Source organism: Triturus cristatus, chromosome 4_2 (genome assembly GCF_964204655.1).
Source record: "Triturus cristatus chromosome 4_2, aTriCri1.1, whole genome shotgun sequence".
Taxonomy (NCBI): Eukaryota; Metazoa; Chordata; class Amphibia; order Caudata; family Salamandridae; genus Triturus; species Triturus cristatus.
Window position 1 is genome coordinate 544,075,162 of NC_140586.1, and position 27,602 is coordinate 544,102,763.

A 27,602-nucleotide genomic window follows, 5' to 3' on the forward strand; every position below is an offset into this window, starting at 1 on the left:
TGGGCTAAGTCTGCGCTCTACAAATGTTATATTCATTCATTCATTATGCGGTCCAAAAGTGTAACTGACTATTGCAGATGACTTTCCATCTGGATCTGACCGCTCAGAATAGGGAGTGTGAGATGGATTGTAAGGTATAAAGTGAACAAAGAAATGGGCAACAGTGGCAAACTAAGCTTCCGTACACATTACAAATGAGTGCGTATACTACACACCCACTCTAGAGGTGTGACCCTCAATATTTAGGGATATGAACAATAGGGGAAAAAACTGAAGATCAGAAGGAGCCGAAAAACAGCAAAAATTAATGTTTCAATAAAGATGGCCCCCTACCAAACACTTCCACAAGGACCATCTTAGCGGCCTAAACAGAGTTAACCACTACTAAAATTAATCAGATGGCTGCAAGGTTTCTATCACTCATTGAACTTTAGGACTATGAGAGGCGGAGAAATTACAATTTCATGTTTTTCAAGTGGTGATTAAATGCTCTCTCCCTTCATCTGAGGACCTGACCAAACCACAATGTGGTCGTGTTCTATGGCGGACAGTTCATCATTAAGGGCGGATCTCATTGCGGTCTATAGCAGTGTTTTGGGGAGTCAACATCATGTTGGGTTCATGGGAGGGCTCATGGAGTACTCTGGCCTCAGAGAAAGATCTCAAAATGTGTTCCTTCCATTTCCACTTGAACATAAGACAAAATGGGTGGCCGCATTGGTATTAGATTTTCTGATCTCTAACAAAGTCTGTGATAGGCCAAAAAGCTCTGTTTTTTTAGAGTGATTAGCGATAAGTTCTGAAATAATGCAATCCATGAGCACCTAAAGAAGAGGTTGGCATTCCCCTGGCCACCAGCATGATTGACTCCTTGTCCTAAAAGTGAACGCAAGAACATCGGGTGCAGAGTCTGGGCAGAGAGTGAAGGACTGTGTTCTGTGAGCTAGGTCAAGTCTAAGACAGGAAGCTTCAGCACCATCTCTGATTGCCAGGAGGAGGTTCCTGGTTAAGGTCATGAGGGATGCCAAGCATGTGTACATCACCTCGTCAGCTCCTGTTCTCCAGATCTTCCAGCTTTATATGTATGGCAACATGTTGCTCTAACAAGGCTTGTAGTCTACCCAGGCAGCAAAAGTTTGAAGTCTTCCACAATATTGCCATTCTCCGAGACATCCTTCCTCAGCTCTTTCATGAAAGTGTTCAGCTTCAGTTCGTATTTCACTCCGGAATCAGTCTATGTATTTTTTATTATTGGAGTTGAAGTCAGGCTGCTATCTTTCCATGGGGGTTCATCTCCTCTCTGCACTACAAATCCTACCAGAGAGTCAGGCATTGATCTCCCCCCTATATCCACGACTGAGCTATCATGTTGTTGCTTGCTCCTCACCATTAAACAGAATGTAGATGCGGGAATTGTGTGGAGAGAAGGTTAATAGAAAGTCAGAGTTGTGCCCTTTAAAGAGATTGAGGAACTGCTCTCAGAGAAAGCATTGTTATGAAAAGAGACGATGCTTCTGTGATTCTCCAGGGTGGTGCCATTAGTTTATGCTGGGGAAATTACTATTTTACAGGCATCTGTAGATGAAGGGGTGGTTTGAGTTTATATCCAGCAGAGGACGTTTAGCTTGCTGTGTGGTGCAGTGTACATAGGCTAGCATCCCTATTGCACTATTAGTCCAGTGAGGCTTTCCACTTCACAGTGGGGTGAGGGAGAGTGGCTTTGGGTGTGAGTTCACAGTTTTTACACAGCTAGGACAGGTGTGTAATGCTGTAAGCGGATATCCCATATAAGGGGCAATCAAAGACCAATGATGCATATGTGATTATGAATGTCCAGGTGTGTCTGTTCATGACATATGAGGCGCAGTACCCCGAAAACAAGTAGCATCAGTCAAGTAAAATTTTGAAGCGAATTGTACCATGGACCGGTAGAGGCGCCCCTGGGAAGATCATGTGTCATGGCAGGCGTGACAGCCAGGGCCATGGGGCGGTAAAGGCAGCCACGTAGTGAGGCCTTGCTATTTGTACTGCCTGTTGGGGGCCAATCTGAATGGCAGAAGTATGGAGATTTAGCTCTGTGTATGGGCCATTGAGGAATACAGGAAATCTCATTCACTGCCCACACTGAAAACGGTGAATGGATGATTTAAATGATCTTCACTACCTGTGATATAGCTTATGATGGACAAATGATATGATGAATTCAGAAATAGATAATACTTTACAACCCAACAATCAGACCCTTCAAGGTCAATGTTCATTAGTCAAACACTTTATGGAGAAAGCCCGTAAGCAAGCCCACTGAGTGGGCTGTCGTGACTGATCAAGTTATCCCACTTGATGGGGTGATATTTGGTAAAATAGCTGAGAGCCCTCCTATGGATTAAAAAAAATATAATCAAAAAATGGATCATGAACTAGAGAGTAAAAAAGTTAATGACACCCTTCACTGACAATGGAAACTTGCATCAATACCTCAGCAAAGTTGTGGGTATCAATGTTTGTGCTCTCCTGAAATGACAGAATGATTAAAACCCAAAGTAGTAGAAGTCTACCCAGAGTACATGCTAGTGCCTCAGATCCATTCAAGGATTCCTCCTTTAATTTTACTTCTTACCCTGTGATGCCCTTATGGATTTCAATCAAAGGCCACGACTAAAGACCCTTCAACATGCCCGCAAGATGCTTAGATCCTGCAAAAGTTTTTAAAGTCTTATCCAACCCTATACTGCATTATGATAGCAAGCTACTGACAAATTAGATTTTTGGGACCTAAATAACACCATTTATCTGACACAACCAAACTAACCAAGGAGCATATCATGCAATAGACAAGTAGACAAAAACAGAAAACGCTAATTAAATGAAAATACACCTTAGAGGTGTAGAACCTATTCCTTTCTCAAAAGGGCTCACCCTGGAAGCAAACACAGTTTTGATCCTAATTTAAATTGCTTTTATAGAACGTGTTAAATGTCAATGTTTGATATGCCAGCCAATTATAACAGGGAGCCGTTCCACCTAAGATTAGTCAAAACAGAAATTCTGAACACTGAAGAAAGAAACCATGTGTCTCGGAAAACGTGCTAAAAGGACCTTCATCTCATGTTTGGGCAAGTTTACAGGGCCGCTACCAGTCTCGTTTTACTTCATTCTGGGGCAAAGGGCACAGAAATAAACTTATTTGAAGTGATGTAACTTTGAAGAAAATGTAAAGTTAAGAAAGTAATTTTGATAGGAATTAACCTACTGTGAAAACGTTCTACTTGGATTAAAAGGTGAGTAGTGGCCGTAAGATTGAAAGCATAAATTCATGAATGTATATTATTTTTGATAAATTCATTCCAGTAATTAATAGAAAATATAGATTGCAGAGGAGGTTATCTGAAAAAGACAGTGGAGGATGAGTACTTACAATGACCCTTTGACTAGCTTTTATAATTTCTTGTGTAATACTTGGATATACAAAGATTGAGAGCAGTGGTCGGCGAGAACGGGTTACTTACTTTTGATAACTTTCTTACTGATGGATGTGTGGTTTCCTGCAGATTTCTTATGTTAATCACTTTCAAGTCTGACTGTATCCACAATTTTTTTTCTCTTGCAATGATACTTCTAACTAATTACACCACTCTCAGAGAGGGACAGTGGGAGGACGATAAGGAACATGCAGAAAGTTGTGCATCCATTAGGAATGTTAGCAGAGATAAACATTTTAGTCTTCTAACTGATACTCTTCTAACTGATACTCCTTCCTGCAGATGCCTTATGTGAACCACTCGAAAAGCAGTTTATGCATGAATGAAGGTGGGCTGAGGTGCAAATGGTAATTAGAATTAAATGAAGCTTTGAAGCACAACCCAGCTGATTTGAGATTTTGCTCTAATTTTTAACACCAAACAATAGAGGTTAGACAGAGTACAAAGAGGCCTGGCGGTGAAGCCTTATATATCGTTTGAATCAAGGCTGAAGTTGCCCATTTACTACCTGGTCACAATCTCCCTAAATAGAAGGCTCTCCTCTGAAAATTTTTACACGCTTCACACTCAAACAAAGCCATCTCAATATTGTCTGTTTTACCTACCTTAGATGCCTTGTCACCTAGGAAGATTGTCAAGTTCTGAGTGATTATTTCTATGCAGGACATGGATAGGGGTTTTCTGATGTGTGTCCTATAAAGCCTCTTCCCTATGAGTTTGGTAGAGGGTTGAAAACTGGCAAATAGATCGCCTATGATAAATGAAACTGTGTAATGCTTTAGGTAAAACAGGAGACTTGCCAATCAAAGTAACCTTGCTTTTCAAGAAAATTGTCAACTTAGGGAAGGCAGAGAAGACTTGAAGGTCGCCCACGCTTCTAGCTGAAATAACTGCGGACAGAAATACAGTCTTAAGGAACAGGCACTGTTAGAAGTATTAGAAGAGAGCAATGACCCAACTGGAGAATTCATTAGGAATTTAAGAACAAGGTAAAGATTTCAAGGAGGTACACCGTAAAAGTCTTAGGAAGGATCTTAATCTGCGATTTATTAAGAACACTCATCAAGACCAGCTTTCCGTACTGGAAACTTTTGTCAGGGAAATAAAGACCATTTGAAATGGCAACTTGTCTTTCAATGTCTTCAAATTGAAAGAAATGTTGGAGCACAAATGTGCCCATTGTAGTATACTTACAATTTCCAAATGTAGAGTTCCCAAGTCCCTTCCACAATACCATTTAGAGAAAACTGTCCATCTGCCACAGTAAGCCGCTTTTATTTATTGAATTTCAACTGTCAAAATAACTTCCTGAATGTACGGTGGAAGGCAGTAATGGCCAGGACAAGTTTCATATTTGATGACTGTGAATGTGTAGAGTAGAACCGCCCTGCCTTGTTTCAAGAGAAGGTTGTCCCTCAAAAGGTAGAGGATAGAAAAGGACAACTCATGTCTGGAAGAGCTAGGTTCCATCGACACCCTGTTTAATCTGTGGCAATCAGAATAATGAGCTTTGTGGTGGTGAATCTATCAAAATACCCTCTGCATCAGTGGGGTGAATGAAATTATATATTTGTCAGTGACTTCCTCATAGTCAATGCTACTGAAGAGTACTTGTGACACTTGCTCCATTCTTGGAAGACAACATTAATTAAAACCCAAAGAAGGTACACCTTCGTTTTTTTTTTTTTTTACCGACTTTGCCTTTTCTATGGAATACACTGCCATGGTCACATTACTTCACCATAAAGTCTTCTGCCAAGGGCCCACAGCTTCATGTCCTTTGCTTCTTCAGAGGGCTTTAGTTCTGACACTCACTTCTTTGGGCATAGGAAACATTGCACTGGATCGGTTTGCCCCACTGCAGAGACAGAAAGGCTTTGCTAGGATGTCAAATTGCCCTTCATTTCAGTCTGATGTGGAGATTGCCTTTTGCTGACTGCACTGAGGGCTGAAAAGATGTGGCCACGGCTAACTCCTCATCAAGGTAGTGATGTGACGGTCTCTAAGGACATCTGGGAAAAGGGTGGCCTGGACAGAACCCCTTTCCTTTACTATTTGGAAATTAATGCACGCAAAATGAAAATCCCATCTGCAATTCTCATAGAACTGGTTCCATTGAAGACGTACGTTTAACTTTTAAAGAGGCCTTTTGCTCAGCTTGCTAAATGAACACCTAGGTTCCTAGAGCTACCAAAGCATTTCCAATAATGAAGCCTTTTCTTTTTTTTATGGTTTCCAGACTCCAAAGACTGGGAATGTGAGCTCATAAAAAACAACATACAACTCATGCCACCAGAGGCACATGATGGTAGGCTAATTACTGCAGCGATCACAAATACACAGCAACTTTGAGGATTAGGTCTCCAGGAGCACTTCAGTAAGTGTTATTGATGTACTTGTAGCAGTGTGAAGATGTTAGTATTTCACTGCACACTGAGTGACAGTACCCTCAGGGAGTACAGAAGCACTGGTTTACCTCCATCTGACTTGCAAAGGGCAATCGACTTTACAACTAAGGAATACAAATTGTTGAGGAATTACAGTTTTTGCTTAGTTTAAGGGACTCATTGAAACAAAAGACTGTTTAACTATGGCATTTCCATTCAGTCAGTGGCCCAGGATGTAAAAAACAGATACATGACAAAGGTACCAACACAGTACTTTAATGATGGCTATACCTGCTAATGTGCTTGTTGATATAGAAGTTACATGTCACAATAGTGGCTGTTGGTATTTACATGGCACATTCACACCATATGGGGTCAATTTGACAACAGATAAAACACTACTTAATCGCTCCAGCTTCGATGGTGTTTCATTAAAATAAAAAAAAAATAAAAAAATGGTGCTTGGAATAATAAACTTATTCTTCGTTAATCAGAGCTAATACTTTACAAGAGGGCTCCTCATTATATACAAGGGGAATAAAAAGGCACAACATAGAAGTGTCTTACTTTAGCTACATTGCTTAACTACAAGTAATTACAAAAAAATGAGACAATGTACAACGTGTGGAAACAAAATGGACACTATTAAAACCTTTAAGGAATATCGTCTTGTAAACATATGGGATGCTTTATTTTGAAATAACCCTGCACAATCATAAATATCTAATTGAAGCCAGCTATTGGATGTTGATGTCCATTATGAAGATAATACACATTCCTGCTTGTTTTACATCTACTCACTGCAAAGTATTTGCTTTATTGACATTGTCCAAAACACTCTCCAGATGAGCACAAATAATAAAAAAAATTCTCAGTCGGGAAAGTAAATTATTTTTAAAAATAATGAAGCGAATACAAGAACAGAACAAAAATGTTCTATAAATGATAGATGGGCAAAAAAAAGTGTGATGCACATGTTTACAAAAATAACAAAGCCTTTAAAAATGCCAAAATGTATAGCATAAGGTCATTGTTCACTTTAAAAAAAAAAAGCAAAACATGCTGCATCGACGTGTTTTGATCTCTAATAAACTTACCAGAACCAGTTAAGAGTCCAGCACTCTTTCTTCGTGCATATGCGCGCAAATGGTTCGAGAGGCTAACTGCGCTTGAAAACGTTGAATTGCAATGCACACATGTCCTAAGCTTCGCAGTCATACCTATCATCCAAAAGAAAACTCAAATCCAGTTTTCTATACAAATATTTTTGGCATGCGCTCATCTTGAAAAATTTGAACAATGTATCAGATTGTTAAAAAAAAGTATATACTTGTATTTAATTTCTTGTGTGACTAGTTGCTAACATTCACCATCCCAATTCTCTTCATCACTACAGCCCCATCACACTTGACGAGGTGGTGAGAAAAATGGTTTATCTTCCCCACTGTCCTGGTTTTGAAAATATCCAATACGAATAGTACCTATCAAGAAATTATTTGCAATCTCACTAAAACATGGCCACACTCATTATATAGACAAGTGGCCAGTGAGGCAACTGAGCTATGGGATCTATGCATAGAAGCTTTATAAGTTTCTGGTTGGTTAATGGACCAGCTTTGGGGCCAGTAAAAATTGAGGGTGAAAGAGTAATCAAGGAAAACTATTTTCCTCCTTTCAAGATTAAACAAATTGAATAACATGGCGAGAGCTGCATAATTTGAATAACATTCATGTGACACGATTTTGGAAAAACGTATAAGAAACAAATAGTTATTTTAGGTTTTCGTAATTTTAAATGTCTCACACCGGGATTACTGGCTTGCAGGTGACTGTAATGATGAAAAGAGAATTCAAATATTACGCTGAAAAATAAATAAATAAATACGAACAGTAATGGATTTTTCAAACAAAAATATAATCTACTTTTAACAAATAACCACCGTACCATAGACTATCTAATCAGATTCCAGTGGCAATGCATTGTAGAAGTATAAAGACAGAGTTCTAATTTTCAAAGCAAAAATTTCAATTGAAGAGAGTAACAGTCTGTTATATACCGTGGGAAATAAAGTGCTTTACTGTCAAGATTTTAAAGACTCAAAACGGCATTATATCGAACATAAAAATATGGGGGAAAATTCCACAACGCCACTAGACGTTGGTTGGCAAAAACACATATTATACAATACGATCAAATACTTTACCCAGTATGCATCGCCAATAAGGACAAATATGACGATTTATCTTTTGTGAAGAAATCTTAGTACTTATTCATAAACCATCACGCAAATACCTTAGACCCCACATTAACATGAAATCATATCCCTTCTCCCTATGTAAATCACATCACCAGACTTATGCATTAAGATCACTATTTTACATGAACAAATGTTATAAAAGTCATTTGAAAGAAACACACTTGTCTCACATGACTTGCATTAATTATTTTGCATTTCGTTAAGACACACATCAGTTGTTGAATTTGGAATTAAAAGTTCACTGGGTATGCATGGTACACAGTTCAAGATATTACTCCCTACCTCAATTCGCATCAAAGATGACTCACTGAACACACTGGATGTATGTATTCCATAGGATTCTGCACAGGAATCCAAGCCGGTAACCAAAAGCAGCGTGAGAAAAGGTTTTTCATACATGCCCCACATTGTAACGAGCGAGCAAACACCTCCAAATCTCTTAGGGGATCGAGTATCAAAGCAGGGGCTTACTTTGAGGATGTTTTGGAAAACAAATTAGACAAACTATGAATTTCACCACACACTTGTTACAGGAAAATCGGATGGAGAACCAATTATTATTGTCAACATTTCAGGATTTCTGTTATCCTATATTAACCCTCCACTGGCCTGAACACACTGTTATCCTACCCAACAGGCCTAATCACAGACTGCATTTTGTAGTACCTATAATAGTACTACTCGTGTAGTACAAAATGCTATTCAGAAACCTACATGCAGAGGTTCTCATCTTTGCTATCTTATATGTGCAGAGACCTTCGAAGGACCGGCTGTGAAGATCTCTACACATGGCAACATTTTAATAGTTACTGTGGAATGGACAGGGGGAAGTGGCAAGAAAATGGGGAATACTTACGACTAAATTGGAAGGGTTGAGGGGGATACATACACCCACCCTCAAACCAGTAGGCATGTTGCTGTTTTCAATCTGCACTTCGATAGTTACTATAGCCAAATTGGGCCCAAAAATGTCATAAAAATACTCCACCTCATATTTGGCATTAGTGCATCACCACACTGCAACACAATCCCATAGAAATTAATGAAAGCAGGGATTTAAATGAGAAACCCAAAAAAGATAAAGTTAAAATAAAAGAATTTATTTGTAAAAATATGCATAATATAACATTAATTCTACAAAATATGTAGTAATACTAAATACTGTATCATAAAATATTTTAATAACCTTTTTTAACAAAAATAAATGTAAAAAAAGAAATTAATGTTATACATAACGTTTAACACAATCATTTTACCCATGGTTAAACCAGTAATGGCAAGTATCTTTTTTGTTTCTTTTTTCCAACAGCATGGTTAAACCTGTGTATCTCAGAAGAAACCAGCTATTTTTCCTCCTTAGTGTGTTTTTGTCACCAAAAAGACTATCAAAACCGAGGGGGGTCAGAAGAGGCATGCTGCAAGAAGTGTGGACTACGGGACGCTGATGAGTTCCAGATGTTCGTGCTCTACCCCAGTATTCAGGAGTTCTGGAAAGAGGTTTGTAAGGTTTTGAGTGCCAGCTTTCAGACCCACATGGAGGTAAGCCCTGAACTAGTTATCTTTGTGTGGTAAACGTCGGAACCCTCTTCCCAAGCTGAGAACCCTAGTACTCCTCAAGGGCAGATCACATTGGTGGATGGAGCGCTTGAGGTGAGCAGTAAGTAAGCAAGGCAAACGAAGACTTAAGTATATTAAAATAATTTTTTTTTAAAGTAGGAAGTCCAGCTCGTTGAAAAAGCTTATCCTTATTGTCACAATATAGAACAAACTGTATGCACCTGCTATTCTTTAATGTAAGCCCCAATTGTATCATGCATGTGGCAATTGTTTCTTGCATCCGCCTCACTGCCTATAACTATGCACAGATTTTGTTTCTCATACATACATTCTCTCAGAAATCACTTAGGCCCATCTGTGAGTCTTTTCAAATCTGTCCTCATGCATGACCTACCGCACCCAGTAGGCTATGGTCGGGGAGGATGCTTTATGCGGCTTACTGAGGGCAACTAAAATTGCAGACATCTCATAGGCCCATAAGCCAACTACACACAACTTAAGGAAGTCCTGAAAAGCTGGGCATTCTATGACCCTAGTATTGCTTTCTGTACGCCTGCTGAGAGTAAAAGACACTCCTGAGGGAGAGAAAGTGCTTCCAGTAATATCCAAAGGCCGGACGCAATATACCCGTCTGCACTATACCATGCAGAGAAACATCGCTAGCTTCGCCAAGAACTCCTTACTCAACAGGAATCTATTGGGTTGCCATGACAGGAGAAGATTAAGCACCTTATCTATGTTCCAAGGAGCCGAGTACCGTGGTTTCGGGGGCAATGATAGCATGATGCCCCTTAGCAGGTGACATGATCGTGTGTTTCCCCACAAGGGGCCCTTCCACAGACATGTGCCCGCCGAGACGGCGGAACGGAAGAATTTGATTGAGCAGTATGACATCCCCTTCTGTGCTAGACTAGCTAGAAAATTCAGAACCACGTCTGCGCACGCAGGATCACAACCAGTCGCACACACCAACAACGCCATCTTGTCCAAGCAGATCGGTATCGTTTGATGGTGCCAGCAGACCAGGCCTTTGACAGAGGCCCTCAGCCTGTGTCGAAAGTCCTGGGAGCAACCATCTAACCCTGTAATCAGCCATGCCATCAGGCAGAAGGAGCCCTCAAGCACCTTCTGGTGCAGCATCTGATCCGGATAACGAAGGAGAGTCAGAAATATGGGGAAAGGGATTGGAAAATCCCAAGAAAGTTCCAGAAGAACAGGAATCAAACTTGCGCTCTCCAGATCTGTTTGACCAATACTATGCCCGCCCACTGATCTCTGATCTGAGCTGACACCCATTTAATCATTGCAAACAGGGAAAATACATACCCTGTCTTATGTTTCCAGACCTGTAGGAATGCATCCTTGGCTGCCGTCAGGGAATCTGGCCTCCAACTGAAAAATCTGGGCGGCTGGTGATCCAATCTGGAGGCGAAGAGGTCCACCGAAAATTCGCCCCACTTGGTCTGCAGGCTGGCAAAGACTTCTGGATGAAGCTTGCAAAGGCTGGTGTCCCAGAAGTGATGGGACTGACAGTCCGCTACCTGCTTCTCCTAAACAAGAAGATATTCTAGTGTGACCGAGATCTGATGGATCCAGTCAGAATTGCCAAAATTTGGTTGCTAGATCCCAGAGTACCTTGGATCGAGTGCCCTCCAGGAGATTTAACTACCTGGCGGCTGAAATGTTGTCCATCTTTAGTAGGACACACTAATAAATCTTGTCCTGGGTCCAGCAATGACCCGCAAATGACCCAGCCAGAGCTCCAAACAGTTGATGTGTAATCCATGTTCTTGAGGAGGCTACCACCCGCCTGTGGAAAACTGACCACACCGGGTGCCCCATCCTGACTTGCTGGTATCAGACTCTATATCGAGGTCTGGGACCAACCCAAAAATCACTCTCCCATTCCATGCTTCCATGTTGGAAAGCCAACAAAGGATCTTCAGTTGCGAGATCTCTGAGAGGCTGACCAACTAAGAGCAAAGGAGTCCTTTACGCAGGTGTGCGCTTTTAAGCCCTGAAGGACCTGGTAGTGAAGGTCCAGGGAATATGGACTGGATGGATGACGATAAGAGACCCACCAGTGGGGCTAGCTGTTGCAAGGACACTCAATGTCGAGCTAACGCTCTCCAAAGCCTGTGTCGAATCTTGGTCACCTTCCGCAAGGGAAGAATCAGGGTAGCCTCTGTAGAATCTATAACAAAACCCAGAAAAAAATATTTCTGAGCAGGCGTCAGAAGAGACATTACTTTCCGTTTATGACAAAGGAGAGGCTTTCGAGCTGGTTGACTGCTACATGTAGCTGGACTGACAACTGCAGTGGGGCGGGTCCTGTGCCAGGAGGAGCTTGCCATTGAGATAATTAATGAGTCGGATTTCCTGCACCCTGAGGTGTTCCACCACCGGTTTGAGAATCTTCGTGAAGCACCAAGAGGCGCAGGAGAGTCCATAGGGCAGGGTTGAAAACAAACATCTGCTAACACCAAATAAACTGGAAGAACCTCCTGTGGGGTCGAAAGTTTGGTGTGGAAAAATACACATGTTCAACATCCAGGTGAACCATCTAGCCTGCAAGGCGTAACATATCATGGAGGAGGTAGCTAACCTCCATTTTAAAATGGCGTTACACCAGCCATTCGCTGAACTCATACACATTTATTGCTGGTCTTTACCCCGCGTCGGCCTTGTCCACAAGGAAAAGGTTGGCTATAAAGCCATGTAGATGGGGGGTGGCAGGGCAAATAGCTCTTTTTTTAAGCAGAGAGGTAACGTCTGCATTTACAAAGTCCGACCTCTTGACGTGAGAACTGAAGTAGCCTGGGGCGATTAACTTGACGCTGGCACCAATAAAATTCTATGCAGAACCCCTGAACCGTCTGCAGGGGCCACAAATCGCTTGTGCTTGTCATCCAAACTTGGAAACAATGTGCCAGATGGCCCTCTACTTTTATGAGGGAAGAAGGGGAAACACTCACCGGAAGTGGAGGTAGAGTTGAATCCCTTGTGTCCTCTTCCGCTAAAAACGTCAGCTGCGGGTTGGATAAGTTCCCAAACGGGGTTGATCTCGGTATTGCCCATGCCTTGAGTCTTGCCGTCTTGGAGGATACTCTAAGTAGGCCTGGCCAACTGAGCTGCCTCGACAAGCCCCATCGAAAACCCAGAAGGAGAAAACCCTTTTTATAGAGGACTGGGTTTTGTCCTGTGACGTGAATGTAGTAAACTTTTTGAGCTCCTTTATTAAGGGCGCACTAAAGAGTCCCCCTTGCGTCACGGGAGGCGAAGTGGTGTCTGTAGACCCTTTGACCGGAGTTGGGGTAAGACAACAAGCTAACCACAAGATATACATTACATTAACAATGAAATATATCAGGCCTTGATCTATGTGAAAACAGTGCACATTAGAATTGCTTGCTAATGAAGTTACAGAAACTCTTGTTCTTTGATATGAAATTATATTTCTTTATTGTAATGAATCAATTTTATATACTTCATAGTCTTTTTATAATTTCATCACATATATCAAATATATATTTCTTTTTATTGTATTTTATGATAATTCTTTTTATACATAAATACAAAAACGCACAAATAGTTTTTCACAAACACACACAAAACAATCTTCTACAAAATTATTTTTCCATTAAAAAGCTAGAGAAGGAGTTAAACAATTCAAAGGCTAGCGATCGATGAAAAGAAAACACGATGCGTGTTTCGGCGGTAAAGTCTTAGTCAGGTGAACCCGTCTCAACTTTCTCTAAAAAGGTACACAAAATGAATACAATCAAATATTAAAAAACTTAGCTACAAAACATTTCTGGCCTGATCATATATTTCTGATATACATTTGAGCTTGTTAAGCTTCTGTTGTTCTCATAACTAAGTCCACAGAACCAAAGACAATTGTACAATTATTTTTTTACAATTGAAACTACCAAACCATATTTAACATGGTTTGGTAGTTTCAATTGTATGAATAATGTATGTACTATTTATATCTATAACATGAACTTGGTAAATATGTATATTTTTTTAAATAAAAAAATCGTACCATTGTCTTTGCTCTACAGCTAGCAAGATTCATTGTTTTTTTCGTAGGGGTCCCCCTTTTTCAAAATTGTGACCCTTTGACCGGATCCAGGGAGTCCCCAGGCGCTGGAGAAGGCTGGGCTTGAGCCAGACCTGCCTGCCTAAGGCGCACAAAGGTGTCATGATGAACCCTGCCTCACGGGGATGTTTGACCAGGACTCGGGCAGTTTCAACAGGTTGGGCAGAGTGCTTCAGGGGCAGTGTGGCCCTGGAGTTTGGACATTTTTGCCCATTTGCGTGCAATTGGCTACGACATGCGCTGCTCCCTAGGGGTCATGACTTCCTCCACCACTCAATATACGGATGCATCTACTGCATCATAAAAATCTTTGTCCCACTGGAGAGCAGCCAAGGGGTCCCATCATACAACACATCACTGTCCTCTTCGATACCTTTGGCTGGGGAAGAAAGCAATCTCAGGAAAACGGCGGCTGAAGTGCCTAAGGATGCTGCTTATGTGCAGCGCTACTTGAGAGCGCTTAGGACAAGAATCAGCGCAGAACGCTGTGGCTTTTGGTGCTGGGGGCTCGGAAAACCAAGACTGGGAAAAGCCACGGGTCTATAGGGGTGTAAATCCCCAGGGACACCACCCCCATGGTATTAGATTTATAAAAGATGGGTGAAAATAGCCTCCTGGGATCGTGTCCCCGTGAGGCTGGGACAGCGCCAACAGGTAGTACAGACCCTTAGGGATTTATTTATGAAAATCCATTCACTACTGACCCTTGTGATCAAGAGCGTCACAATACCCAATTCTATCAGGCCGTATGCCTGTAAAGACCCCTACAGAAGGGGCGTCACTCTCCAGGGGGCAGCAGAGGCTCAAACAGGTGGCATGTGATTGTGGCTCCTGTGTGACAGGAACTCCAAAATTGCGCGACACCAACCATAGAGAAACGGTGATACCACTGCACCACCTAGTGGAGGGAGGACCTCTCTGCACGCTGTAGACCATGGATAATAGTATATTGTCACATAGGAGCACAAAAGCGTACTCATGACCTTGACAGAAAACACCTACACAGCCTAAATAGTTTAACACTAAACAGAATCATAGGAGCAAAAAACACAATGCCACTTATCTAGCTGCGAGCAGCGAAGAAACAGGCACCAAGGGCAGAGACGAAGGACTATGACGTGGATGATGCCAGGGATTGGGAAGTTGTGAACTGCTGGAATGCATTGTCCATGGTTTGTTTTTACCACCAATTCCCAGTGTTTCATGAGAAGGAAAATGCTACTTACCAGTATGCATCGGTTCTTGGCATGTAGAACTGCAGAGTTGTACACTTTTGCATAGATCGCCATCTGGTGTTGGGCTCGAATGTTTGAATGTTGTTTTTGTCTTCGAAGAAGTGTTGTACTCACAAGACCGGTTACGACTCCTTCGGTGAACAAAGCGCATGGGCATCGGCTCCATCGTTCGATTGTTTTTGCAACTTGGGGTTAGATGGAGTAGTAAGAAGTAGAAGGATGTCCATGCATGATGTATCGAAATAAGATAATAATGGAACAGATAGAGGCGGGTGGGCGTGTACAACTCTGCATCTCTACATGCCAAGAACAGATGCATACTGGTAAGTAGCATTTTCCGTTCGAGGCACATGAGCTGCAGATTGTAAATTTTTGCATAGACTATAAAGCAGTTACCTCCTTAGCGGTGGCTGTTGCAGTAGTTTGAAATAGTGTCTTTAATACAGCCTGGCCTACACTAGCTTGTTGTTTTGCCTGCACGTCTACACAATAGTGTTTTGTGAAGGTGTGTGGTGTAGCCCAAGTTGCTGCTTTACATATGTGATCTAGGGGAATGTTCCCTAAGAATGCCATAGAGGCCCCTAGTGCGTGTAGAATGAGCTTTAGGGGGAATGGTTAATGTTCATTTGGCTTTAAGGTAGCGTATTTATATACATTTTACAATCCACCTTGCAATTCCTGTTTTGGATATAGGATTACCCTTATGAGGTGGGGAGAAAGCCACGAACAGTAGTTTGGTTTTTCTAAAGGATTTCGTTCTTTCAATGTAGTAGAGTATTGCTCTTTTAACATCTAAGGTGTGTAGAGCCCTTTCTGCCACGGAGGCTGGTTGAGGGAAATATACTGGTAGTTCCACAGACTGGTTCAGATGGAAGGCAGTTATCTACTTTGAGTAAAAATTTTGGTTTGTGTTTGTTCTAAGAACCACTTTGTTATGATGGATTTGTGAAAATGGTTCTTGTATCGTTAACTGGATTTCACTCACTCTTCCAAGAGATGTGATAGCGATCAAAAAGGCTACTTTCCAAGTGAGTAACTGTAGCTCGCATTTGTGGAGAGGTTCAAAAGGGGGACCCATTAGTCTGGTAAGGACTACATTGAAATTCCACACCGGAGAGGGTGGAGCTCTTGGTAGAATTATTCTTTTAAGTCCTTCCATAAAAGCTTTGATAGCGGGAACTCTAAACAAAGACAAATGTCGTCTGTTTTGTAGGTAGGCTGCTATGGCAGCAAGTTGTAACCTTATAGATGTATACGCCAGGTTTCATTGTTGTAGATGCAAGCGGTAACAGATGATGTTCTGAATGGAAGCATCTAGTGGGTTGATATTGTTGTGTGAACAATAAATGACTAATCTCCTCCATTTTGCTGCACAGCATGCCCTTGTGGTAGGGCGTCTAGCTTCTTTGATAATGTTCATACAGTCTGGCGGGGGATTAAGGTAGCCAAACTAAAATTTCAGGAGCCAGATTGCAAGGTTGAGCTGATTGGGATCTGGGTGCATTATCACTCCATGGTTCTGAGTGAGAAGCTTGGGTGAGAGGTGAAGTTGTTGATGTGGTACTACTGGTTTTGTGGAGTTGTGAACCATGGTTGCCTTGCCCACACTGGAGCAACTAGGATCATTGTGAGGGAATACTGTTGGAGTTTCTTCACCAGTAATGGAATGAGTGGGAGAGGCGGAAAAGCGTAAGCAAATTTGCCTGACCAGTTCATCCATAGCGCATTGCCTTTGGACAATGGGTGTGGATACCTAGACGTGAAGCTCTGGCATTTTGCGTTTGGTGTGTGGCAAACAGATCTATTTTTGGGTGTCCCCACATGTGACAGAATGAAAGAACTTGAGGATGAAGTTCCCATTCGTGGATCTGTTGTGCCAGACGGCTGAGTAGATCCGCAATCTGATTGTGTACATCTGGTAGGTGTGCTGCCAGGAGGTATATCTTCTGCGGAATGGCCCATCTCCAGATGCTCTGCGCTAGGTGGGATAAATGGAGTGTGTGTACCCTCTTGCTCTTGTATGTAATACATTGCTGTCATGTTGTCCGTACAGATCAGGACAGCTTTCCCTAGCAGGTGCAGTTGAAAAGACTTTAACGCTAAGGAGATTGCTAACAATTCCAGGTAGTTGATGTGAAATTGTTTTTGTTGGGGGGTCCAAATACCTTGAACGGTATGTGTTTGAAGATGTGCTCCCCATCCGGTGAGTGATGAGTCTGTTAGTACTATCTGTGGGACTGGCTCGAGGAACGACCGCCCTTTGAAAAGGTTTTGTGTGGTCCACCACTGCAGAGAGCGATGGGTGCGGTCGTACACCAGCACCAAATCTGTTAGCTGACCTTGGACGTTCTATACACTCTTGTAATGGACACATTTGCAGTTTTGCATGAGAGACGAGGAGAATGCAAGAGGCCATCATCCCTATTAGTTGCATGAACACTCTTGCTGGTAGTGAGTGTCGAGGCTGAAATCTCTGAACTAGTGTTTGTATAGCACATATCCTGGCTGGGTTGGGATATGCTAGGGCTGTGGAAGTATTCACTGTAGCTCCCAGATATTGTTGTATTCTGGAGGATTGAAGATGGGATTTGCTCAGATTTATTGTGAATCCCAGACTGTGAAGCAACTGTATCGTAGTGAGTATGTTTTGAACACAGCTGTTGTGGGACTTTGCTTTTATGAGCCAATCGTCCAGATAAGGGAAGACATGAATTTGTTGTCTTCTCAGATGGGCTGCAACCACTGCGAGGCACTTGGTGAAGACCCTGGGTGCCGTGGTGACTCCGAATGGGAGGACCTTGAACTGGTAGTGTTGACCATCTACCACAAATCTGAGATATTTCTTGTGAGCGGGATGAATGGGAATGTGGAAGTAGGCATCCTTTAGATCTAGAGTAGAGAGAAGTCGCCTTGCTGTAGCAGCAGAAGCACTTGTTGTAACGTGATCATGTGGAAGTGATCTGATTGAATGTAAAAGTTGAGCGGTCTGAGGTCCAGTACTGGCCTGTGAGAGCCGTCCTTTTTTGGGATTAGAAAATAGAAGGAATAAACCCCTGTGCCTTGATGAGGTACGGGAACTGGTTCTATTGCATATTATTGTAACATTGCTAAAACCTCCTGTTTGAGGAGCGTCAGATGTTCTGATGACATTGGGCGCTGTTTGGGCAGAATGTTGGGAGGAGTAGAAGTGAGCTCCAGCCAATAACCATATTGGATAATTTGTCTTACCCACTTGTCTGTTGTGATGGAATTACAGACAGGCAGGAACTGTGAGAGGCGTCCCCCGACAGGCGTGAGATTATCGGGGGAAGCGTAGGGAAGTCACTGTTTGGTATTAGGCGAGTTGCAGGTGTTGTTACCTCTGCCTCTTCCCTCGTTGTTGTTCCCCCCCGTACCCTCTTCTACTGTATCCCCTGGAAAAGGAGCCCTGGTTGGGACTTTTATAGGATGAGGACGGGTGTTCTGGTGTATTTGTTGTGGAGCCTGCCCTATAGAAAGAGCGACAAAAGGAGCCTCTAGTAGATGGTGACTGTAGGGCTCCCATAGACTTCGCAGTCTCTGTGTCCTGGTTAATCTTTTTTAAATATGTGTCCACTGCAGGGACAAAGAGGTGCTCCTGGTCAAAAGGTTGATTAAGGATGGTATTTTGTACCCCCTGTTTAAAACCAGATAGCCTGAGCCAGGCGTGTCTGTGTAGCAAAACACTTATTTATTGCGCGGGACGCAGCGTCTGCTGCATCGAGTGCGCATTTAATGGCTGTATTGGTTATTAGTTTGCCTTCCTGTATAAGGTCATTGGCTTTGTCCTTATATTGTTGGTAGGTAGCTCATCATAGTGGGCCCTATCATATCTTTCCAAAAGGGCTTTTGTGTTGGCTATTTTCCATGAGTTGCAGCTTGAGACGCCATACATTTACCCGACGCGTCTAATAATTTAGATTCTTTGTCAGGAGTGGTGTGTCACCCGACCCTTGAGAGTTTGCTCTTTTACGTGCATTGACTACAACCAGTGAATCTAAGGGAAGTTGACTCTTGATGTATATAGGGTCAGTGGGAGCTGCTTTGTATTTCTTATCTATTCTGGGGTTAAGAACCCTAGCTCTAACTGGGACTTTGAACACCTCAGGAGCGTGTCTAATAAGACCTTTTAACATGGGCAAGACATGAGTAGAATTTTGAGGTTGGTCAAAAGTCTCAAGCAGAAATTCCTCCTCTACAGGATCTGAATGTAATTTAACCCCATGGTATGTTGCGGCCCTATTGATTAGCTGGGCAAAACCCACATTGTCATCTGGCGGAGATGGTTTTGAGGGATAGCAATCCGGATTATTTAGATCAGTACTATAGTCATGTCATGGGCCTGGATCCTGGGGTGGGTCATCAGGATCCTCAGTGTCACCTGGAACTAGGTCTTCATCCTCTTGTCCATTTGTATTGTCACTATCCTCTGGTTGTGGAGAATGTAGGGGAAAAATGAGCAAATTAGGGTTAACTAGTGGAGGAGGTGAAGGTGGTGGTGAAGTATTAGTAGCTATGTGTATTTTCTTTGGAGGAATTGGAACATGTGGCAAATGTTCTGGTTTCCTCTTTGTGGGTAGCTTGGTGACTATATGACCAGTCTTAGGGTGAATTAGGATGGTAGTTTGTTTTGGATCGGGAAAGAAAAGCTCTTCGGGATAGATAGTTTTCTTTGGCGTCGAAGATTTCTCCTTGGAAACTGTTCTTCGCTGTTTAGAGACAGTGTCCGTTACACAGGCTTTCCCTGGTTTCGAGGCTTTCGGTGTGGGTTGTTTCGGCTCCAGAGGCATTTGTTTTGGAGACTTAATTATGGGAGTTTCGTCCTTTAACGTTTACGGCTCTGAAGTTTTCGGTGCCGAAGTCTTATTCGTGTGCTTCGGTGCCGAAGTCTTCTCTGTGTGCTTCGGTGCCGAAGTCTTCTCTGTGTGCTTCGGTGGCAATGCTTTATCAAGCTGCTTTGGTGCCGATGCTTTATCCGGCTGCTTCGGTGTTGAGGGATCTTTTGACGGTTTCGGTGTCAAATGTTTTTCCGATCGCGATGGAGGAGGGCGCGGCAACTCGGATGACTGAGCTTTCGGTGCCGAAGATGGCTTTTCGGGACCGGGTGGTCGGCTCGAGCCGGAAGGCTTTTCTTTGTCCTACGGTGCCGGGCGATTGAAGTTTTCGTACAGTGTGGACCTGAGCCTGAAGTGTCACCGGAGCTGTTGATATGGGTTTGGATGGGGCGGGGGTCACAGTACTCGCGTCCCTGTGATGTCGTCTTCGGCGTCGGAGACATCTGCTTCGGAGTCTGGGACCTGTTCTTCCTGTTCTGGCTCCGGAAGGCTATCGGGACCTGGATGGAAGATGTCTGGAATGGAACCTGTGCCTCGGGACATCTCGTGGCATCGAGCTTGACGATCTCGGATGGTCTTCTTGGACTTGAAGGACAGACAAGCCTCGCAATCGTCCCCTCGATGTTCTGGAGAGAGGCACAGATTACAAACAGGATGGAGGTCCGAGTGTGGGAACTTAGCACCACACTGTGAACATTTTTTAAAAGGAGTCCATTCCATCAACGTCCGTCTTCACCGGCGCAGGTAGGCCCAGCGGCCCGCGTCGAAGTTCGCAGGCGTCGAAGTTTAATGGGAAGTTGTCGAGGGTGCGCGTCTAAGGCACGCGATTGAGACAATACCATCGGTTAACTGTCATTGCGCATCGAAATGGGGTTCGATAACAACACCGACCCGGAGTGCAGCAAGTCACATCTGAACCCGATGGCGGAAAAAAACAATCTAACGATGGAGCCCATGCGCATTGTCCACTGAAGGAGTCGTCACCGGTCTCGTGACTACAACACTTCTTCGAAGACAAAAACAATATGCAAACATCCGAGCCAACACCAGATGGCGACCTATGCAAAAGTGTACAATCTGCAGCTCATATGCCCCGAACATGTTTGTTGAAGATACAATTAAATGGCTGCTGAAATAAAAGTAAAGAAAGCGTAAAGCATAATCCTCGCCTCCGGTCCGGACATAGAATCTCTATCATTCACAAATGCAAGTATTCCTATGTCATTTCTCTGGCTGCTCCAACCGAACAGATCAATGGTCTCTCTAGGAGGCATTAGCTTCCATAATTCTTTCCCTGAAATCTATTACTTTATATGCCAATGCTCTTCCTGTCACTATGGTGTAAGATATTTATTTAATCTTGGTTGACCATCATCACAGAGTGCTTTCTCAAAAATATGGCACTGTTACCTACACATTTATAAAAAAAAAAAAAAGAAGAAACTATAATTGGTCCCAGATCATTTGAAGAGTTCTCGTTGTATCAAGAGTTGCAGCATTAGGGAGAAGGAAAGCTCTTACATTTATATTAATTTATTGGTAGATCCAGTAGAGCATCTTGTGCACAGCGGTTATCCCTTAAGTATGCCTTTAACAATGCTCCCTGGTCCCATTCTGGAATGAGAACCAACCTTCAACAAATGCCAGCATGTAAAGGCTCATCATGTTACAAAATTACATCTCCCCCACCCCCAAGTCTATAAAATAATTAATTATTAATAAAACAAGTTAAAAATTACAGTTCACTTAAATTGTCAAACTAGCTTTCTGACGTCATCCAATAACTAGTTCTATTTCTTCAACGGGATGCTGTGGGTGACAAATATTTCTGAACGGATGTTGTGTTATTTTGTTTCCAACTTCACCCACATTTCAAGAGAATTTATTCTCTAATTCTAAGCTATCACTTTCTTTTCTAGCTTAACAAATACTTGCTCTGAATATGTGGTCCAATAACTGGATTGATTATCTTTTTACAATGAGAAACATTTCTGATAACAGACTTTGATGAAAATGCAGCAGAAATGTCAGTTCCTTTGGTCTAAGTGACTTGCAAAAGCTCTTTGTGAAATGGGGCACCTAATTTATGTTTCTGCCTTACAATGACCCAATCCCACAAAACACTGTATGATGACTTGTCTGTTGATTCTTTTTAATGTCATTACATTCTTCCAAACAATGGAAGGCTCTTTATTTCTTTGTTATTTCCTTTAAACGTGCACTGAGGGGTGCAAACGGAGGAATGTAATGAGACCAATAACTTGCATGCCTAAGAAAGATCTCACTTCAGAAACAGCAAAGACACTGGAGTGAAGCTATAGTGTCTACTTTCAAAGGGTCTAAATGCATTTCCTGATTAGAAAAAATGTCCCCATAAATGTAATTCCGTTTTGTCGAACTCAAAACTGTACACATTTAAAGTCCAGCTTCAACTAAACACCAGCATACTTCGCTTAATGCAGAATCGCATTTTTCTGATCTTTAGCAGTATGCAGTCACTGTTAAAGCAATTTCTTACTGCCTGGAGCATTTTTGCAAGAGTCTCACATATCAGTAGTTTAAGTTGAGTGTGTGCCAAAGGGCTGTCTTAAGGCTGCCAAGAGGTGAATGCCTCGCTTTTCCTCAAACGTTTCTTTTTCTCTCACATTTCAATGCATAAATGACCATCAATCAATTGATGCATGCATTAACCAACATTGGGACTGCCCAGCTGCTTACAGTTACTGTCAAGTCCCTATGCTTCAGTCTTTATTCTCATTTGTCGATTGGCATTAATAATCATAAAATGACAAATTCTGCTAATATTGCCATCATTTCATCTGCCTAGAGAAGAATATGATCTGTCCATTTGATTGCAATATGTTGGTTCAAATCAACTTTACGTCTCTAAATGATTTTGGTAGCTCAGTCAGGGATAGCTTGCCCAAATCTATTCTGACTACCTCAGAAGATAGTGTTTCATACAGGTGTAAGACTGATGATGAAGTTGCGCTGTTTTGAAAATATACATTTCAAGAAAATGCATAGGCTAGCTTTACCAGCCAGGCACTGTTCAAATGTCCTGTTAAGCTCACCAAACTATGTATGGAGTGTTGCTACACTACTCGCTGTGCAATATATACACTGCAAAGCCTTGTGGGTAATGAGAGCATTTGAGTATCAATAGAACATAGCATAAGTGTACAGAAAATACTTCGTTACAGGAACATTAGAAATCTGTTAGATCACATACTAATCTACATTATAAAAACAAAACCTTATAAATCACGAAGAAAAAATATCAGTTGGTAGGATGTTATGGTAACAAGCCAAAACCTACTGAAACGCAGCACACAACCATAACTCCAGCCACCAATGCACTATTCATGAACCCCTATAACATCACAATTGAAGATCATTGACAGTACAGTCCATATGGATATTAATAAATACTACGTGCAGGACCGCAGAGCAATATTTTTTAGCAGCTTATCTACTGTATTGGGCAAAAATTCTTGTTCATGGCAATAGAAAGGAAACCAATTAAACGTAAACATCATTGATAAAAAAATAATACCTTTCATAAACTGTTTTGAAGTAACACTTTAAAGAAAATAAAGATATACGAATAACAGAGCTATGATGCAGTCTCTTAAGCATCAAACATGATACTGCTCTTATAAGGTAGCCATTATTATGCCCTGCCATGGCACATACTGCAGTTTCCATTGACTGGATCTCATGATACTGATCCTATTAATAATACGATGCTGATGTCTTGGCATACAAGGAGGCTTGGTTGTTTCGTTCTTTAAAATAACAAAAGGTGGAAGGAATGCCATCAAAAGTCTTAACCCTTCGAAATGTATCATGCCGCATTCAAGTCCATTGTTAATAATAATACTGAAGTTTATAAAGCACGAACAGCTACCTCAACAACAGAGGTTTCCCGGCGCTCAAGCAGCACATGCAAGGTGGCATCAAAAAGCAGGGGGCAGAACTAAATATTGTTAAAAAGTCAAGTCTTCAGTGCTTTTCTGAAGCAGGACTCTGTGTTTGCATGACGAAGGGGCACCGGCAAGGCATTCCACATTTTTGCTGTTCTGGCAGAGAATGCTTCCTCCCAGCCGGGTTTTCGCAAAGCGGGGTACATAGAGCAGGTTCTGAGTGTTTGAGCGCAAAAGCCGAGACTGCTTATAGCAGTAGAGTCTTAGTTTAAAATAGCCGAGGCATTTTCCCTTCAGTGCGCAGTAAGACAGAGTCAGAGCTTTGAATTCTATTCTTTTTGCTAATGGGAGCCAATGCAGATCTCGCAGATGCGGAGAGACATGATGCCTAAAGGGGATGTGTCTGATCAGCCTTGCAGCCGCATTCTGCACCATCTGCAGGCGTCTAATCGCATATTTAGGCAGGGTGAGATATAGGCCGTTTGCGTAGTCCATCCTGGATATAACAGTGGCATGGACTACAGATTTTCGGCAATCTTCAAGTAGCAAACTTACGGAGATTTTTTAGTTTGCTAAAGCAACCGCGGAAACCTGTTTAATTTGGGCCGAAAAAGAGAGGTCAGCTTCCCATCTCACCCCTAGATTTCTTATGCTAGAACTGGGGGAGGGTGGAGGACCCATTTCTGACGGCCACCACAAATCTGGCGCAGGCACTGGGCCCGTTCCCAAAAACATCACCTCCGTTTTTCCTGCATTAAGTTTTAATTTATTTATGTTCATCCAGAGGGCGATGTCACGCAGACACCCTTGAAAGTTCTTAAAGGTCTCTGCCGTCTGCTCCCGATAGGAGAAAACCAACTGGGTGTCGTCAGCGTAAGAAATTGCTTTAACACCCTAGTTGGCAATCAAGGAAAAAAGAGGAGCTAAATACACAATAAAAAGTAGAGGGCTAAACACAGAGCCCTGGGGGACGCCACACCTGATAGGTGTTGGTTTAGATGTAAATGGACGTAGAGCGACTCGTAGTGAGCTGCCGCTAAGGTCAGATTGCACCAAGGTCAACACATTCTCCCCCCCCCCCCCCCCCCCCCCCCCCCCGTGGCCTATATCTTTTAATCTCTGGGCCAGCCTGGCGTGATCAACTGTGTCAAATGCTGTGGATAGATCCAGGAACACCAGAAGTGCTGATGCCCCTGAATCTAATGCCCATCTCACTGACTCTGCCACCACCACAAGGAGGGCAGTTTCCGTGCTAAAGCCCGACCGAACTACACTCAATGAACCAGCTTCTCCACCATTTTACCCGGAGCGGGCACTAGAGAAATTGGCCTAAAATTGTTAAGGTCTCCTGGATCTCCGGTAAGTTTCTTTCTCAGGGGGAGAAGGGTAGCATGCTTCCAAATATCGAGGAAGATACTAGTATCAAGGAATGTGTTCCAGACATGGGTGAGCGTATTTGTGAGGGAATTGGATATTATATTTTCCAAAGCTTAGGGGGGCAAGGATCGTCTGGGGCCCCTGTTGTTGTTTTGTTTAGGACTTGCAACAAAGATTGCTATGAAGCATAACTATGACAACTAACTTTTCCTTCTGTAGTTTGTAAACTGGACAGATACCCAGAAAAGGACTAGTGCAGAAGCCCCATCTTTCTGATGGATTGATGAAAAGAAACAGCAAGTTGGTTATCAATAGTGACCAGATCTTTCTTGTTTCAAAAGTTTGTGTTCAACTCATATTCTTGCATATTCCTATTTTCGACTACCTTATACTGAAAAAGTTGACATCTTTACCATTGCCATGATACGTATACAATGTGTTGCCCTGGTGTCGCCACGGCTCTTGTGTTTGTCAACAATAAAATCTGTTGTGAAAAAAAACCATAGTGGCCAGATCTGCTAGTTTAAACTGTTTTGAAAGGATAAATCAACCGCTTTAGTTTCAGCTCTGTAGTCTGAATCAAGACAGTACAGCCATGTAAATGTACAAAAATATCTTCAGGCAGCCAACTTAAAAAAATCTGAAGTGTGGATAGCTCAGAGGATAGTTGTAGAAGCTGCTGACTACCATTGTTAGATAAGCTTTTGGCTTCTTTGGTTTACTGAAGACCGAAATGTAAAATCCTTCAAACATCCAGTGTGTGCAAGAATCTCTCAGGTAGACAGGTTTGAGAATTTAGGTAACAGTACAATTTAGTTGCTTTGGAAAAGACCAGTTTTGGTAAAGTTAACAGATGAGTTCTATTGACTACCTAGTGCTTACTGAACATTATGTACGTATAAATGATAACATAACTGTATTTCACTGATCCCAAGGGCTGAACTGAGAGCAGCCAAGGCAGCCTTTCAACATAGATGTTGCAGGGAGGCCTTATGTATTGTTCAACTGCAGGAGCCATGAGTTTTGAAAAGATTTTACTGTATTCCCATGCAGGGAGAAGGGTACTTGAGGGGTTGCAACAATAGGATTAATACACCCCCGCCCCCCCAATAAATTCTCGATCACACAAACTCTCAAGAAACTTGAGAAATATATTTTTGGGACCTTTGTAAACTTTACTTCCTAGATAAACTTCTTCTGTATGCACCAAACAGATTTTCATTCTTTAACTCATTCACTCCCAGTGCTAAGCCTTTTTTGGGCTATTTGGCATAGTTCACGCTTAGGCCCGTAACCTTTTGTCTACATAAGCTATTCATGCCACATTAGCATCCTTTTCTTCCAACATCCTGGGGATTGTAAAGGTACCCATGGTTGGTGGATTCCCCTGAAGGGGACCGAGAAAATAGCCAAAATACAGCAAATGCTTTTGTGGGGGAAAATGGGAAAAAGTGCAGCAGAAGAAAGTCTGTTGTTTTCCATGCAAATGGTATTAATGAAGGGTTTGCGGTGCTAAATTCATCATCTTCACAGCTTTCAGGAACAGACAGGCTTTTGTCAGAAAACTAACATTTTCTACACGGTTTTGGCATTTTAGTGGGACATAGCCTATTTTCCCTCCATTTTGTACTTTCAAACTCCTTCCAGATAGTGGTAGAAATAGGTGTAAAACCAAAAATCTCATGCCCTCCCGGGGAACCAGACACTGCCTTAGACGTCTCCACCTCGCTGTCGTGAATCGGCAACAATTGACTCCCTATCTATCTCTTCTTCTCGTGAACTTCAAGAAAGCATTCAATTCAGTAGATTGGCGATACCTAGAGGCAGTGTTGATGGAAATGGGCTTTGGAATCTCCTGCCGTAGCCTGGTCAGGACGCTATACTGTACACCACATGCCCAGGTTCTGGTCAATGGAGCTCTTTCACGCCCCTTCCCCATCAGACAAGGCACGAGGCAGGGATGCCCACTGTCGCCCCTTCTTTTTGCGTTAGCGATGGAGCCCTTTGCATATCTTGTTCGCAATGATCCGCTCCTCACGGGATGGCTTGGAAGAGGACAAGATTGCCCTTTACGCGGACTACGTTCTGATATTCTTATCAGATCCAGCTCGCTCAGGACCTCGGTGCCTCCGGGCCCTGCTTCTCTTTGAAAGAATCTCTGGCCACCGATTGAACTCGGCCACATCTTTTTGGTCCCTCTCCATCTTTCGAGAGAGTGCTTTGATTGGCAGTCGTCGATACCCCTTCGGCGACAGTCATTCAAATACCTGGGGATCTGGATGGCCCTTCTTCCTGACCTTGCCTGGTCCCTCAATGTAACTCCACTAGTGAAACGGGTTTCTGCTGACCTTCTTAAATGGCAAACGCTGCCCTTGAACCCTATGGGCAGAATAGCTCTTTTTAAAATGATGATTCTGCCCAGATT

General features: G+C 42.6%; 1 protein-coding gene across 8 annotated transcripts in view; it reads right to left on the reverse strand.

Annotated features, from left to right (window-relative positions):
- ZNF644 (zinc finger protein 644) overlaps positions 1–27,602 on the reverse strand; it is a 580,031-nt gene that overhangs the window by 91,012 nt on the left and 461,417 nt on the right. For 6 of the 8 annotated variants that reach the window (XM_085602154.1, XM_085602155.1, XM_085602156.1 and 3 more), the window contains one exon: positions 6,964–7,086. The exons of the other annotated variants lie outside the window; for them this stretch is intronic. In XM_085602154.1, coding sequence (XP_085458280.1) covers positions 6,964–7,086 — 123 coding nt within the window. The remainder of the gene's footprint in view (positions 1–6,963; positions 7,087–27,602) is intronic. 8 annotated transcript variants of the gene reach the window in all.